This window comes from Ornithodoros turicata, chromosome 8 (assembly GCF_037126465.1).
Source record: "Ornithodoros turicata isolate Travis chromosome 8, ASM3712646v1, whole genome shotgun sequence".
NCBI classification, from domain to species: Eukaryota; Metazoa; Arthropoda; class Arachnida; order Ixodida; family Argasidae; genus Ornithodoros; species Ornithodoros turicata.
The window spans coordinates 21912396-21925205 of record NC_088208.1 but is presented as its reverse complement, the minus strand read 5'-3'; the positions used below and the strand labels follow the sequence as shown (position 1 = coordinate 21925205).

The following is a 12810-nucleotide window of genomic DNA, read 5'->3' as shown; positions in this document are numbered from 1 at the left end:
CTTATTGTGCATGCGTGTGTTTCGCAGCATGGGGACAGTGAGTGGCCACCAACTCTACCTAGTCGTTTATGAACGATAGGACGTTGAGGCAGACTCGATCACGTGATGTAGTGCGTGCGACGCATGTACGCATTTTGTACGTACTGAACGATGAGCGAAAACGTGAAAACACCGGACGATCCCAACTTTCCACTCATTTCCATTTAGACTCGACGCGGCTCTACTCGCGGGGGGCTGTCCACGTCAGTGACGTCATTGAGTGGCGTCAGCCCTACCATGACCTTCTGGTGCAGTCACTGTACAGGTCAGAAACTATCACCGTTCTTGCGCAAGAGCACATGTCATGTGTTACACAATGCCGCCCGAGCCAGAAACGAAAAATCTTACCCTCTAAAGACCGTATATCACCTTGCCACGGCGGCGGAGTACTTCGTGCATACGAAACAGCGCAGCAGGCAGTAAGAGGTGCTTTGACAATGGCACTATATACATCTGTCATCGTTTCAGCGATGGTATCTACTCCGGCTTACACATCACTTGATAAAGGATAATGTCGCTCTGGATCTTACTGCACTCCCACAGTTGTCAGTCAGTGTATTGCGATGTACTATATATGGCACAGGAGCGGTGCTGAGCAATGGACCTCATCTCTGCAGCTCGCATGGACGCCGTGATGTACAGAGCTGGGAACGACCAAGTGTGCATTCTTCAGTACCGTGGTATTGAGTTCTATCCGCGTGCGGCAGACAGACTCCGCAGCGTGATTGCTACACTGAGACATAGTCGCATAGACATGACTATTTTTACTGTAATGAAGATGATACCTTGTTATCCTCTTGTCTTATCCTCTACTTCTTCTTTCTTTCTTTTTTTTTGTGGGGGGGAAGGGTGTACAAGAAAGGAGGGAGAGAGGCGTCGCCAAACATTCGGCGGGGAGAGTGTAAGGGATTTCCTTGACCCTGAAATTTATTCTCCAGCAGTCCCTGCATGCGTAATAGTTGTGTCGAAGCATCTGGTCCCCAAAAGGGCAAAAAGTTCCCTTATTGCAACCTGTCGAATGTGTTCTTACCTGCGCTCCCCCGCATATAGTGGCTGCGGTACCTAGCGTCGGCGACCACCTTAAGATAGACAACTGGTTTTAATCCCTGTAGTCGCGCACCCTAAGCACTAAATAAGGTTCGCTTCAAGTAGCACAGAAGTCATTTTTCTTTCTATAAAACTTAAGTAAGCCAGTAAGATGCACCATGGGAAGTAACTCACCCCACAGAGTTATAATTATCGCAGAGATTGAACTTAAAAGTACTCCGCAAAAAGCAACCGTGCGCATCGGCGGTGGAGAGCAGTACTAGCCTGTGACTTTGAGCTGACGCTACACCGTGCGCGCTCGCTGCTTAGTTCAGCGTGTCGTCTGCTAGTCAGCTGTCCAGGGCTCTGAAGAAGCATTGCACACAGGAAGACTCGTGGTGCACAATGAAATCCTCCATGCCCACGGTCACCCTTTTAATTCCTAATATACCCCCCCCCCCCCCGAGGGAACAGGTTTACCGAATACAAGTAAAGAAAGCCCTCACGCAAAGAAAAAAGAAAAAAAACAAAACGACAGGGGTGACCTCGACTAATCGCATAGATGTTATGACGTATAGGTCGTCCCTCTCCTCCTTGTTACACCCCGGGGGGCGAGTGGAGAGATGAACGAGCGCTGCTCAGATAGTTTATGTTCTGAGGCTGGAACACATAGAAAGGACAAACACATACAAGCCTCGAAGTGCCTAAGAAATTAATGATGAAAGAAAGAAGTCACTGAAAAGCTTAGCCAGATGTAGGACAGCAGGCTAACCTTTTCAGTGACTTCCTTCTTTCAGCGCGGCTGTGTTTGTGTAAAAAATTGTTTTAAAAAAACTGCATGCATCAAAACCTTTTGTGCCGTTCGGCAAATTGGCGCTTACACTTTCAACGCATGTCTTAAGCTGAAAATATTTTGGATGGCCCTCTGTACTCCTTTCACAGTATCGACAATAAGGTTCATGGAAGAGCAGGAGCGCCATTTTGTTTCCGCACCACACGGCTACCACATCCCCAGTTGAAATCAAAGACGTCTAACATAATGCTCGCTGTGGGGTAGAGAACCGTGCATGATTGTTATGCGATAATCCATATAGTGTCTACCAGAGCGTCTAGGAGACGGCAAGGTGAGCTGAAGGCCGTCTACCTTGCAAGAGAAAGGAACATTTCACCCGCGCACGATAGATGGCATCGTACGCGTGGCTACCGTGGCGCCGAAACAAGATGGCGCATGCTCACTCTTGGAACTCAGTGTCGATATTCTAAAGCGAAGCTTAGTTAGTGACCCTAGCTCCCTCAATCCTTGTTTCGTCCTTTATCACGTTCTACAGGGCTATTGCGTTGCTACGTTGTTGTGTGTTATGCCATGGATGTTACATGACTGTGTTACAGCTTGCGACTAGCTTGAAACCCAAACCCTTGTGGGTTTTTGGTGGTTAACCATGCTAACTGTGCTGGTTAACTACGGAAAAAGAAAAATATAGAGGGGTGTAGCTCGCTGCGCCCTACGCGAAATATCGTTGGACGTATGGATTTCAGACATTTTTTACGTAGTACTTAAGGAGGCTAGAATCCATCTTTAGTTGTCTTTATTTTGTGAGCTTGTGAAAGAGTACTTGGTTGTAGGATATTTTGGGATCTGTCCCGGTGCTTTTCCTGTCAAAATGTAAGATCCATGCTGACCTGAGGCACCCGTGAAGCTGGATTCATGTACATAAATGTTGTGCAGGAGTTTCAGGAGAAGTCTCAAACCACACAGACGCACATTGCTCAGATGCTCATTGCATGGCTTGATGACGTGATGATGATGATAATGATGATCATTGGGATTTTGATGACGCAAATGCCAGTTTAGAATAACGCGCCAAACTGAGGTAAAAGTATAAAATTTTCGCAAAGGGTGCAAACATCTTTCTTTGGGACACATAAGACGCCATCAGAGCTCCGCACGACCCCTAGTTGCAATATGGTGGCTATATATAATATGGCATATATGGCATGGTGGAATGTTACCTAGCCCTCATAGCTGCAATACAGATGTGGAAGTGAAAGAGGTGGCGGTGATGATGATGGAACTGGTTGCCGTACCATCTGCGTACTTATACAGAATTTTGAGAAGTAGAAATGCCCCCTTGTTGGCACCACGTGTCTACACTCTTAAAAATAAACTTCATCGCGTAGCACGCTCCTTGCCAACCATCCTCTCGAATGATATCGTTCTCGCCTCTGACTTGTCGAAAACGGGGGCGTACGTCTTTTTGTGACAATTATGAACAGCATAAGTGTCACAAAAAAGGCGTACCCTCCCGTTTTCGACAAATCAGGGCAGATAACGATATCATTCGAGATGATAGTTTGCTAGGAGCGTGCTATGGGGTGAAGTTCATTTATAAGAGTGTAAGGTGAATCACACTAATTTAACCAATCGTTGGCACGCACTTCAATGTACGATTTGCTTTTTGTTTCTAAGACACGCTTATGACAGGACTGAAAGGACAAGAAAGACGTCCTGTAGAGAAGAGGAAGATGATGAAGAAGACGACGACCTCACGTGCGTAGCGCGTTCTAAGAACATTCGTTCTTCTACCTGCTGCATGGACTTACGTGATTCCTTCCGCTTCACAGATTACGACGAAACGTTTCTGGTACTGAAAAAGAGGAACAACGGAACAGTTGCTGAAGAAATGAACTCAACAGTAGCAGCTGCGGCAACTCCCGGAGCACCCACCCTCAGGCCGAGCTCCGACAGTTTTCGAGCCGTCCACATGGCATCTCCTCTTATCATTTTTGCCCTTCTCCTTTCCTACTCTTACCCATTCGTCTTCATGGCGAGCATGGCGCAAAAGAAAGTCACGTCGGACTTTCTGGACATTGCAATCAGCGTTGTGTCTGGCGTAGGTCTCGTGCACTGGCTCCTTCGCATGGTACCCTACACGAAGATGATCAACGAGCTAATGAGCTGCAAAGTACATGCGGACAGCCTCGTCGTAGGATTGGGATGCCTCAGTGCCTACGCCATGAACTGCATCATTGCTATGGCCACAGACCAATGGCTTCTAAAGACTGGCAAAAGTATGCGTCAGAAGTACAGGCAAGGTTGGAAAGTTCAACGATATGTTCCGTGGAATGAAGGGTACTTGTACAAGGTACGATCTCTGTCCGGCACCGTGTACCTAATGCTCGTCCTCACAGCGAGCACGTTTGCATTCGTGGACGGATTCAGCATCGGTGTGTTCATTCAAAAGGGCACGAAGCTGCTCTACCCTGCGGTGGCGCAAGAGATGTTGGCGTCAACAATGCTGGGCGTGTTGGCACTGAGGACTCGCTGTACGAGGCTCGAGGTCGTCCAAAACGAGGTGATCTTTGCGTCCGCCATGAGTTCAGGATTGCTGTTTGGAGCAAGCGTTGGCGAGAAGGGCATGTATCACCTTCGTTACGCTGTCCTGGGCACCGTTGCTTCGTTGTCCTCCGGCATGTTTATTGCGGTGGTCTTTGGCCAAGTCGTTCTACCAGAGATCATACGGAGAGATAGAGGAACAAGCGTGCTTGCGATGACATTGGGGGCGCTTATTTCGGGCGCCTTAGTGTTTCCTATGTTTGACATCTGATGCATTCTTCAGGTGCGTCAGTTTGTGTGTCCAGGACTTCGTCTACAGTTCGTAGTCGAACCTTCGCATACTGGCTGGTGCATTTTATGCTATGATTCGACCCAGTAAATATTGTGATGAAACAGTTCTGTAGCTTCCTTAGCGGCTCTTTCGAGATATATCCGACAGAATGCACCCATGCACGCATATGCGGTGCGTGTGTGTCAAGCTAGCACAATACTCTACCATTTGTGTCATTTGTACGCATGACTTCGTGTAGTCAAGGGAACAATCTGTGCAAGAAAATTATACCAAGTGCTTATACCAAAATTATACCGGTACGAAACAAGTATCTATTTCCCTGGGATTACGGCTGAGTCTCAGTACATTACGGTTAGAAGAGCACGAATAGACTGAGCGCTCACGCGGCAGCAGAAAGGTACGACGTTTTCTGCATCATCCGGTGGAGTATTCTGCGGAATATCTCTTGTGTGAACACACGGTACGCGAACCGCTGTGTTCCCCTCCCTCATGATGCCGCACGTGAATACATTTAGGCTACGCTCGTATATTGGACAGGAGCAACTCGAGTGTGTAGACTCTTTGGGCTAAAATGCTGGCGCGCGGCTCTATAGTGAAGGCTTCCTCGCCTTGCTTCGTGAATACACCTTTTTACAAAAGCAAGCGCCACCTGTGGCACGCAAGGGATCATGGGAACTTGGAGCGCCTTAGAGCATTCGAGACTCCAAGAGGCGGAGGTAGAAGAAGAACAACAACATTCCCGGTGTGCGCAGCAGCAGTGTCAGCCGGGGTAAACCATAACCGAAGCAGACGACGGAGCAGTCTCCCTCAAAGTTCCCATGCTGCTTTGCGCCACGCGCTTGGTGGCGCGCGCATCTTTTTAAAATCGTCTATTGTTGCATCTTCGTTTGTTGGGTCTTCAGTTATGCCCGCTAGGGTACAATAAACAGACACGCTGGGACCATAAGGTCATCTGCAACAATTCACGAAGCGGCAGTTCTTGCAAAGCGTTGGGACAACTTTGTATGCGCCGCCTTTCGGCAAAATTTGAGCGCTATCCGGCAACTTAATAGAACATGCGAACATAGCGTTCAGTAAGTCTGCAGAGAGATTAACGTCGTATAATGGACTACCTGGCACAGTCCCCGAGCAACATACCACCAGTTGCTTGTTCAACTCTTATAACCACCGTCGTCACACACACACCTCAGGAAATTTCGATACCGCCTTGTGACGTCTACAAAGGGGCGTAGCTGGGTCTCAATGTATTGGTAACGAGGGATGTAGCACCACCAGGGCCTCCATGGTCTCCTCCAGTACAACCCGTTGCGGTACGTACGTCTGTAGCACCGGAGACGGGTGACCGCCGTTCCAGTCTTAGACGCAATCTTCGGGAACCAATAGACCAACGCCGTTCATAATCAGAACCCTGAGACTGAAGGAACATACAAACAACACATGCCTGTTTTGAGATTTGTGTCGTGTCGTTAGTATCTCCCTCAGTCTCAAGCTTTTGAGTCCGTCATCAGGTTCGTCGTGTATTTCTGGTGGCAGAGCACGTATCGAGAAAGACAACGACAGTGCCACGCAGCATTTCATTTCAGCCAAGTCCAACAACACGATCGAGACTGCTACAGAAAAGATATCCCATCCGTACATATATCTATTACTTTAGTGAATAATGGCTCCTTATAAATGTTCTCAAAATCATGTTCGCATTACTTTTGTGCCAATTAATCGATATACATTCTTATTGGCTGCAGGATAGTTCTGTCGGCGTCTCGTAGTTCCTGAAGCCTCCTCAGCGAGAGAACGGATGCCTCCTCCCCAACGGGGTCAATCGTGCCAAACAACACAGATCGAGCCATTTGACCTGCTACGGTGTTGTAGTCGCGTACCGTAGCCTCACTTATTGTGGTGTTCCTGCGAGAAGAGTCATAACCATACGCCAAATAGTTTGGTGAAAGGTACAGCAAGCAAAGCAATCAACTCGTCCGCTCTCAAAACGCAATGCATGTCTGAGTAACTGAGTAATGACAGCGTTTACCTCCCTGGCTTTACATGCCAGTTCCACCTTCAGTTCCTCGACCTGCACTGCCCTGACCTGCACCAAGCCTCCAACGCAGTGTCCCCCTCATTCGCTCCTCATTCGCTAAGTGCTCTTACCATTCTACTCTACAACAGTGACTTAGATCAGTCAAACAGGCGCGACGCTAGAGCAGTATACGTTTTGAAATTTTCGGTCTATTCGCAAGTCCCATCTTCATTGAAATTTAAGTTGTTTTGCCATTAAGCATAGAAAAGTGTCTTCTTGCACTACTCTTGGGACTTCATTAATTATTCGGTATTCTGTAATCGACCCCATTCATGACTGCCAATCACTCGTAAAACTGATCTTCACCACATAGCACGCTCCTAGCCAACCATCATCCCGATTGACATCGTTCTTTCTACTGATTTGTTGAAAACGGGGGGCGTACGCCATTTTGTGGCATTGTACAGTTCATAATTGCCACAGAAATGGCGTACGCCCCCGTTTTCGTCAAATCAATGGAGAGAACGTTGTCATTCGGGATGATGGCCGACTAGGAGCGTGCTCGCGCTGAAGCTCTGTCTTTAGAGTGTATGGGCATGTCCGTTGCACCTGTTGCCTTGATGGCGCCACAGAACATTATCTCTCCACTCGACAGATGTCGTTTTACGCATCCCAGTCAGGCAGAACACCTCTTATAGAACGACCCATGCTCAAGAGACAGGCTGGTACAACCCCACGACCGGATTTGGAAGACGTACACGTGGGATTGTTTTGGCGCGCTACAACAGTACAGTCAAACTCCTTCACAAAGAAACTCAGGGGAGAGCAAAAACAATTTGCAGTAAAGGTATTTTCGTTAAAAAGGATGTCCATTATTGGACATATAGTGCTCCAGCGGGACCGCAAAACAATTTGCTGTAGTGGTATTTTCGTTAAAAAGGTGTTCGCTATAAAGGAGTTTGACTGTAGTTCGCCGAAGAGCCGCTAGGCTGCGAAGTGACTAAGAAAGAACAGGCCCGTTTATAGGGAAAGTTTGGCCATTCTGTGGTCTTTTGACGCCCTATGGATACTAAGGGTCAGACTCTTCCTAAAAACAGCTCTTTGAAAGAGGTCAATTCCTGTGAGATACGACACTTTTACGTCCTGCTACCTACCTCAGGGGGTCTTGTGTGCAGTGCTCTCGGTCGGACTCCTTCAAAGGCACGGTGAAATCTGCTGGCCACGATAACCACCCAGTGTCCGGACCCCAGAGACGGCAGGTGTCGCTAACGGCATAGAAGCGACTTCGAATTCTGTGCACCAGGTGAGGGTGATGGGACACTAAATGTAGCCTCGAATGGTACCAGAAAAAAGAAAAGTATGTAAGTTACTCTTCTGTACATTGTGAAGAAGAAACTGAGGTGGAAGCTCGTGACTCTGTCTAGCTTGCGCTTGGCTCCGCTGAACTATACTGACGGAGAGTCACTCGAACCTCAACCTCATCCCGACTTGACCTGACGATACCTATCGCGACCAACATTATGATATCTACATGGGAATCATGCGTGTGAAGAAAACTAAAGGTTCGGTATCAGATATTTTAAAGAAGTACAGCCAGTTCGCAGGAAATTATTAATTTTCGGAATAGCAACATGCCACAGGAAGCGGTGCCAAAGGAAGGCTTGAAGAGGGCAGTGCTTGGAAACACAGCTAACACCATACGGTGCTCTGGCACTCCGTTGTGGTTAAACAGCACATTATTCTCAGTCATTCATAGCCTCTTTCATCCAATTTCTGCTTGCGGTTGTCACAAGAAGTTGGCATGATATACGCTTCTGGTGTGGTCCGTTCCTTCAGCCAGTTGTCCACCATAACCATCCTCGTTGGTGTCTCAAAGAACCGATGCCAGCTCAACATTCCAGCTCAAAGGCCTTTTTGTATCTGCAGTTTCCTTTCTTTTGAAGTTTGCTCCATCTCCGATGGTAATGGTGTACGCTTCGTTTATGGCCACGAATCACTTTACATGACCAGAAAGTCACTTGTCAACTTGCCCAACTCCTGCCAGATGCGTGCATCCGGATACCCAAGTGACCCCAAGGGTGACCCAACTCCTGACAGCCGCGTCCATTTGATGCCTCAGTAAACATACCACCCATCTTTCCCATACTTTTTTTGTGTGTCCCATCACGTTACTCAAGATCCCATAAACCCGATTAGCCGAAACACCCGTCACCTCTGACGCACCTTAATCCACAGGACTTCCAACACCAGGCTCTGCATTACCTCGACAGCTTTTTCGTTAACTGCAGGTGACGGGTGATCTTATTTGGTTCCTTGATATTTATCTTCCGAACTCCCATTGCCACGGTTAAAGAGAGGTTTCTTCATACTCTTTCTTTTTCTGGTGTCTGATAGGAAGCGATGGAACAAACGTTCCTAAAGGTCTATCCATGTCGGCTCTAATTTCCCTTTCTGCCATTCCTTTCTTGCCAAGTACTTACTCACTGTCTGGTCTCGTTATCGACCCCAGTCCTTGGAAGGGGTCCCAGGCACGTGTCGGATATAAAAAAGATGCGGGAACATGGTAGTTAAAACTTCGTGCGTCCTTTCTAACAAACGACCTGAGCAACTGTAGGAGGCTCTAGACCTAGATACCGTTTCTGCATACGAGGCTGATAAATTTTCATGGAGCATACATCAGTGCGATACTGTGCAGTCTATTCGAAGGAAGAAAATTATGACCAATATACATGATACTTATCCCTTTCCGCGTACCACTTGATAAGCTAAATCCTAGCTGTGTCACACATCCAATAAACTCGGATCAGGATATTATGTTTCGTGATTGTCATACTTTATTGCTTGTTGTAGTTCACCATCTTCCCAAATAGTTCATTAAAACTTTGATTGGAAATTTGTCTGGGGCTGCAGAGAACCGTCGAGGAACAAAATACATTAGGGAATTCCCGGAATGATTTTCTACCAAAGACGGGGTATTAGCCTCAGGCAGCATTACACCGTTACATCAGGAGGGACTTACCATTTTGGTTTGGTGTTTGAACGCCTGTAAAGACCTTGCATCCGAAGCAATCGTGCACGCTGATTTCCAATCAACACCTGCGTCCAAGGAGGTTATCCGCACATTGCTACTCCACAACGGTTACGTATAAAAAAAAAATGCTGACGTGTTGTTTAACTTCCACACCTGGCCTAGCATGGCATTGTCGAGCGAGAGCTCCATTCTTCGAAAACGATGAAGGGACCTTATTACGAACATGTCATCGTCCAGTGCAATCCCGCCAAATTGAGAGACGATCTGCACGAATGATCCAAAAAGTGTTCCTTAAAAAAATGCCGCGACAGACTGTCTTCAGAGTCTTTCTGAATCTGTATTGGAAATCATCAGGTCACGAAGAGTCCGCAACGAGCGATACCTTAGTTCTCACGCTCTCCATATCTTCACGGAGTTTCGAATCTGTGGTGTGCAACCGTCTAAGGAGAGGAATGCCTTCGATCCATTCCGCGTAACGCCCTCCAAGCTTGCAGGGATCGCAGTGCAACACGATCTGGTCAGGACCATGATTAAGGTAGGCCGACCGTAGACTTACTGCTTCCCAAAAGGTCACGTTTCCTCCATTCCTGAGGCAAAATAAAAAAACGTGGGAGAGTCCAGATAGAAAGTAGAGGGACTACCCCTATGACGTCACTTTCGGGTGAGCACCACAGCGAAATCGCAGTCATGATGTGAGTCCTAAGGTTCGTCCAGACCCTCATCTTCACCTATAGACTTCTATACAGGGTACGTGCTTTCAGTTAAATCCTCGGGCTAAATAATTCGCGAACGGGTGCACTAACCGAAGGACTTTCTTTTTACAAGTATATGTCCGATACCGCCTACAACCACCTACAACACAACAACCACCTACAACGGTGCTGCGCACCGTGTGAATGAGTGAGAGACGCTCATTATTTAAATAAAGATTCAAATTAGTTTCGTGAAAAAAAAAAAAAAAAAACTTCTAAGGGCGCCGTCGGCACAAACATGGGTACTACCCCTTTTTTTGGGGGGGGAGGAGAGGGGGGGACGTTCAGTGGACACCTTTCAGAGAAAAATCTGCCACCGAAGCGAGTCATTTGTTGCAGTATTTAATCGGTTTCGGTTTACATATTTTGGTCGCGGTGGTCGCGGTTCGCGTCACCTCACCTAAACGTACGTGAGGTGGTGAGGATGCTCACTTCTGTCAGTGGCCAAACTCTATACCGCACAAATGTCAAACGGAAGCTGAAACCATACCTCACATAGTGGATAACGTTTGGAACAACAAAGTCCATGAAGCCGGTGTCGTTGCTCGCCGCGTAGAAGCGGGCGAGTAGACGTTTCCGAGGGTTATGGTTCCTGTAGAAGAGGAATGGAATACACTAGGACCCTTATTATACAGTGAACCTGCGTATGGTGAAATAAACCTTCAGTTCCAAAGCGCTGAAATCGGAACCATGAGCTACTGACATATAGTGAAGATACTGATATTTTTAGAGTTCGGCCTACTTGACTACAAGTAGGTTCTACTGCACTTCCGAAACTGTTCATGGCAGTGTGCCGTAGAAGGCGTCAATCAATTCCACTCATTACGAAACGAAACATGTTGAAAGTGCGTATGCTTGTTTTGTTTTTTTTTGTACTTTTCGTCGCCATAAATTTAGGCATGCAACGTTTTTTTTCAATTTTTTCAAATCTTGAGATACTTTCGGTGAAATCGCCTTTATATTGGTTCATCACCGATCTGCATACTTCATAGCACTCACTGTACCAACTTCAAGAAGGGTTTTGTCCCTTAACTCAGTGCTGTAATAATTAACAAAAATGTGTCTCTTCGCACGACTGTCGCATAGTAGCAGCAGATACTCTCGAAGAACGGTTAACCGTCCGAATAGCAGTTGATGTCTCAAACTGTCTTCGGTCTTGCAGTGTGCGTCTGTGCAGAGGCGGATCTAGCATTTTTCTGCGGGAGTCGCGCCTTGTACCAGCATCCTACTACACTACTTAAATGTTTCAGGATATCCGGACCCCCCTTCCCCCAGATCCGCCTCTGGTTGTATACTGTACGCTTGTTGGACTACCTTGTTCTAACCGGATCAGACAAGAACAATCTACAGACCTTGCTACAAGATAGGTCAGCACAAGAATAGTAGTCAACAGAAGGATTAGCGGAGAAGTAATCCGCTTAGGCCAGTTTGGCCGAAGACTCGACCTGATTATCCACCTGCTAGCCACTCGTCTTCTGCCTCGGTACATTGCCTTCGTCGAGAGAATGAACATGGTGGTCGCACGTACCCTCACGCGAGCGCGTGAACGACTACTGTTGCCGTCGTGGTTACCTTCTTCTTCTTCGTCTTCTTCGTCGGTCTTGTGACATCGGTATCACCATACTACATCACATACTTGCATACTTCTTCTTCTTCTTCTACCAATGAGATAGTGGCCGTGAGCCACTAAGGGAGATTGGCCAGGACAAAAGGGGCGTGAGATGTTTGTTTATGTCTGTGCAGTAATGAAGGGGACTAAGGCCAAGTTGGATCCAAGTAACTTATGACATATATGACATGTGATGACTAATGCAGGAACTGGGTATGCACGTATGTAGGAATATGCGTACGGCGACTATACAGGGCCAAAAGGATGGCTGTATGAATGTGTGTATGTGAAAGTGTATGAGAGTAAGAAGGAAGTGCCTAGAAGCGGTTGGAGAGCACGATGTAGGATGCAAGACCCGCTACCACAGCCCTATGACAGAGCGCAGTGTGTGATGCTCCGAGAGACAACACTGACGCCAATGAGAGTGGGGCTCCTAACAAGCGTAAGGGTGTCCAGATATACCTGCGGCGTAATTGGCCGAACTGAGAGCAGGTTAGCAAGAAGTGTTCAGTACTACTTACAGTTCATACTTACTTCACTGTGGCTTCAATGTGTGTGTTTTTTCTTTTTTTTCCCCTTCTGTTTTTGGCTATCGAACACTTCATTTGCTTGTTCATGTTTCAGATATATTTCAGTCAAACTGTCCCAGTGTAAAAACAATGAAACTACTATAGGCAAAATACAAGACTTAGTTTCGGTTTCACGCTTATAGT

The 12810-nt window shown here is 47.1% G+C and overlaps 2 protein-coding genes across 5 annotated transcripts; one reads left to right on the top strand and one right to left on the bottom strand.

The window, feature by feature from the left end:
• The first annotated feature begins 3550 nt into the window (after positions 1-3550).
• Positions 3551-4788, top strand: LOC135366070 (uncharacterized). Its single transcript, XM_064598722.1, has 2 exons — positions 3551-3613; positions 3688-4788. Exons 1-2 carry the CDS (start codon positions 3589-3591, stop codon positions 4668-4670), a joined length of 1008 nt encoding a protein of 335 aa, XP_064454792.1. The 5' UTR covers positions 3551-3588; the 3' UTR covers positions 4671-4788.
• A 1470-nt stretch (positions 4789-6258) lies between these two features.
• LOC135366069 (uncharacterized) lies at positions 6259-12070 on the bottom strand. Of its 4 annotated transcripts, none has more exons than XM_064598721.1 (7): positions 12017-12070; positions 10979-11080; positions 10119-10323; positions 9890-10000; positions 9725-9801; positions 7860-8036; positions 6259-6593 (listed from the first exon to the last, which is right to left on the bottom strand). In XM_064598721.1, the coding sequence occupies exons 2-7, from the start codon at positions 11014-11016 to the stop codon at positions 6404-6406; spliced, it is 798 nt and encodes a 265-aa protein (XP_064454791.1). In that variant the 5' UTR covers positions 11017-11080; positions 12017-12070; the 3' UTR covers positions 6259-6403. The 4 variants fall into 4 exon arrangements, with proteins under 4 accessions (XP_064454791.1, XP_064454788.1, XP_064454789.1 ...); XM_064598718.1 differs by having other exon boundaries at positions 11841-12049; XM_064598719.1 differs by having other exon boundaries at positions 11934-12049.
• Positions 12071-12810: the final 740 nt, after the last annotated feature.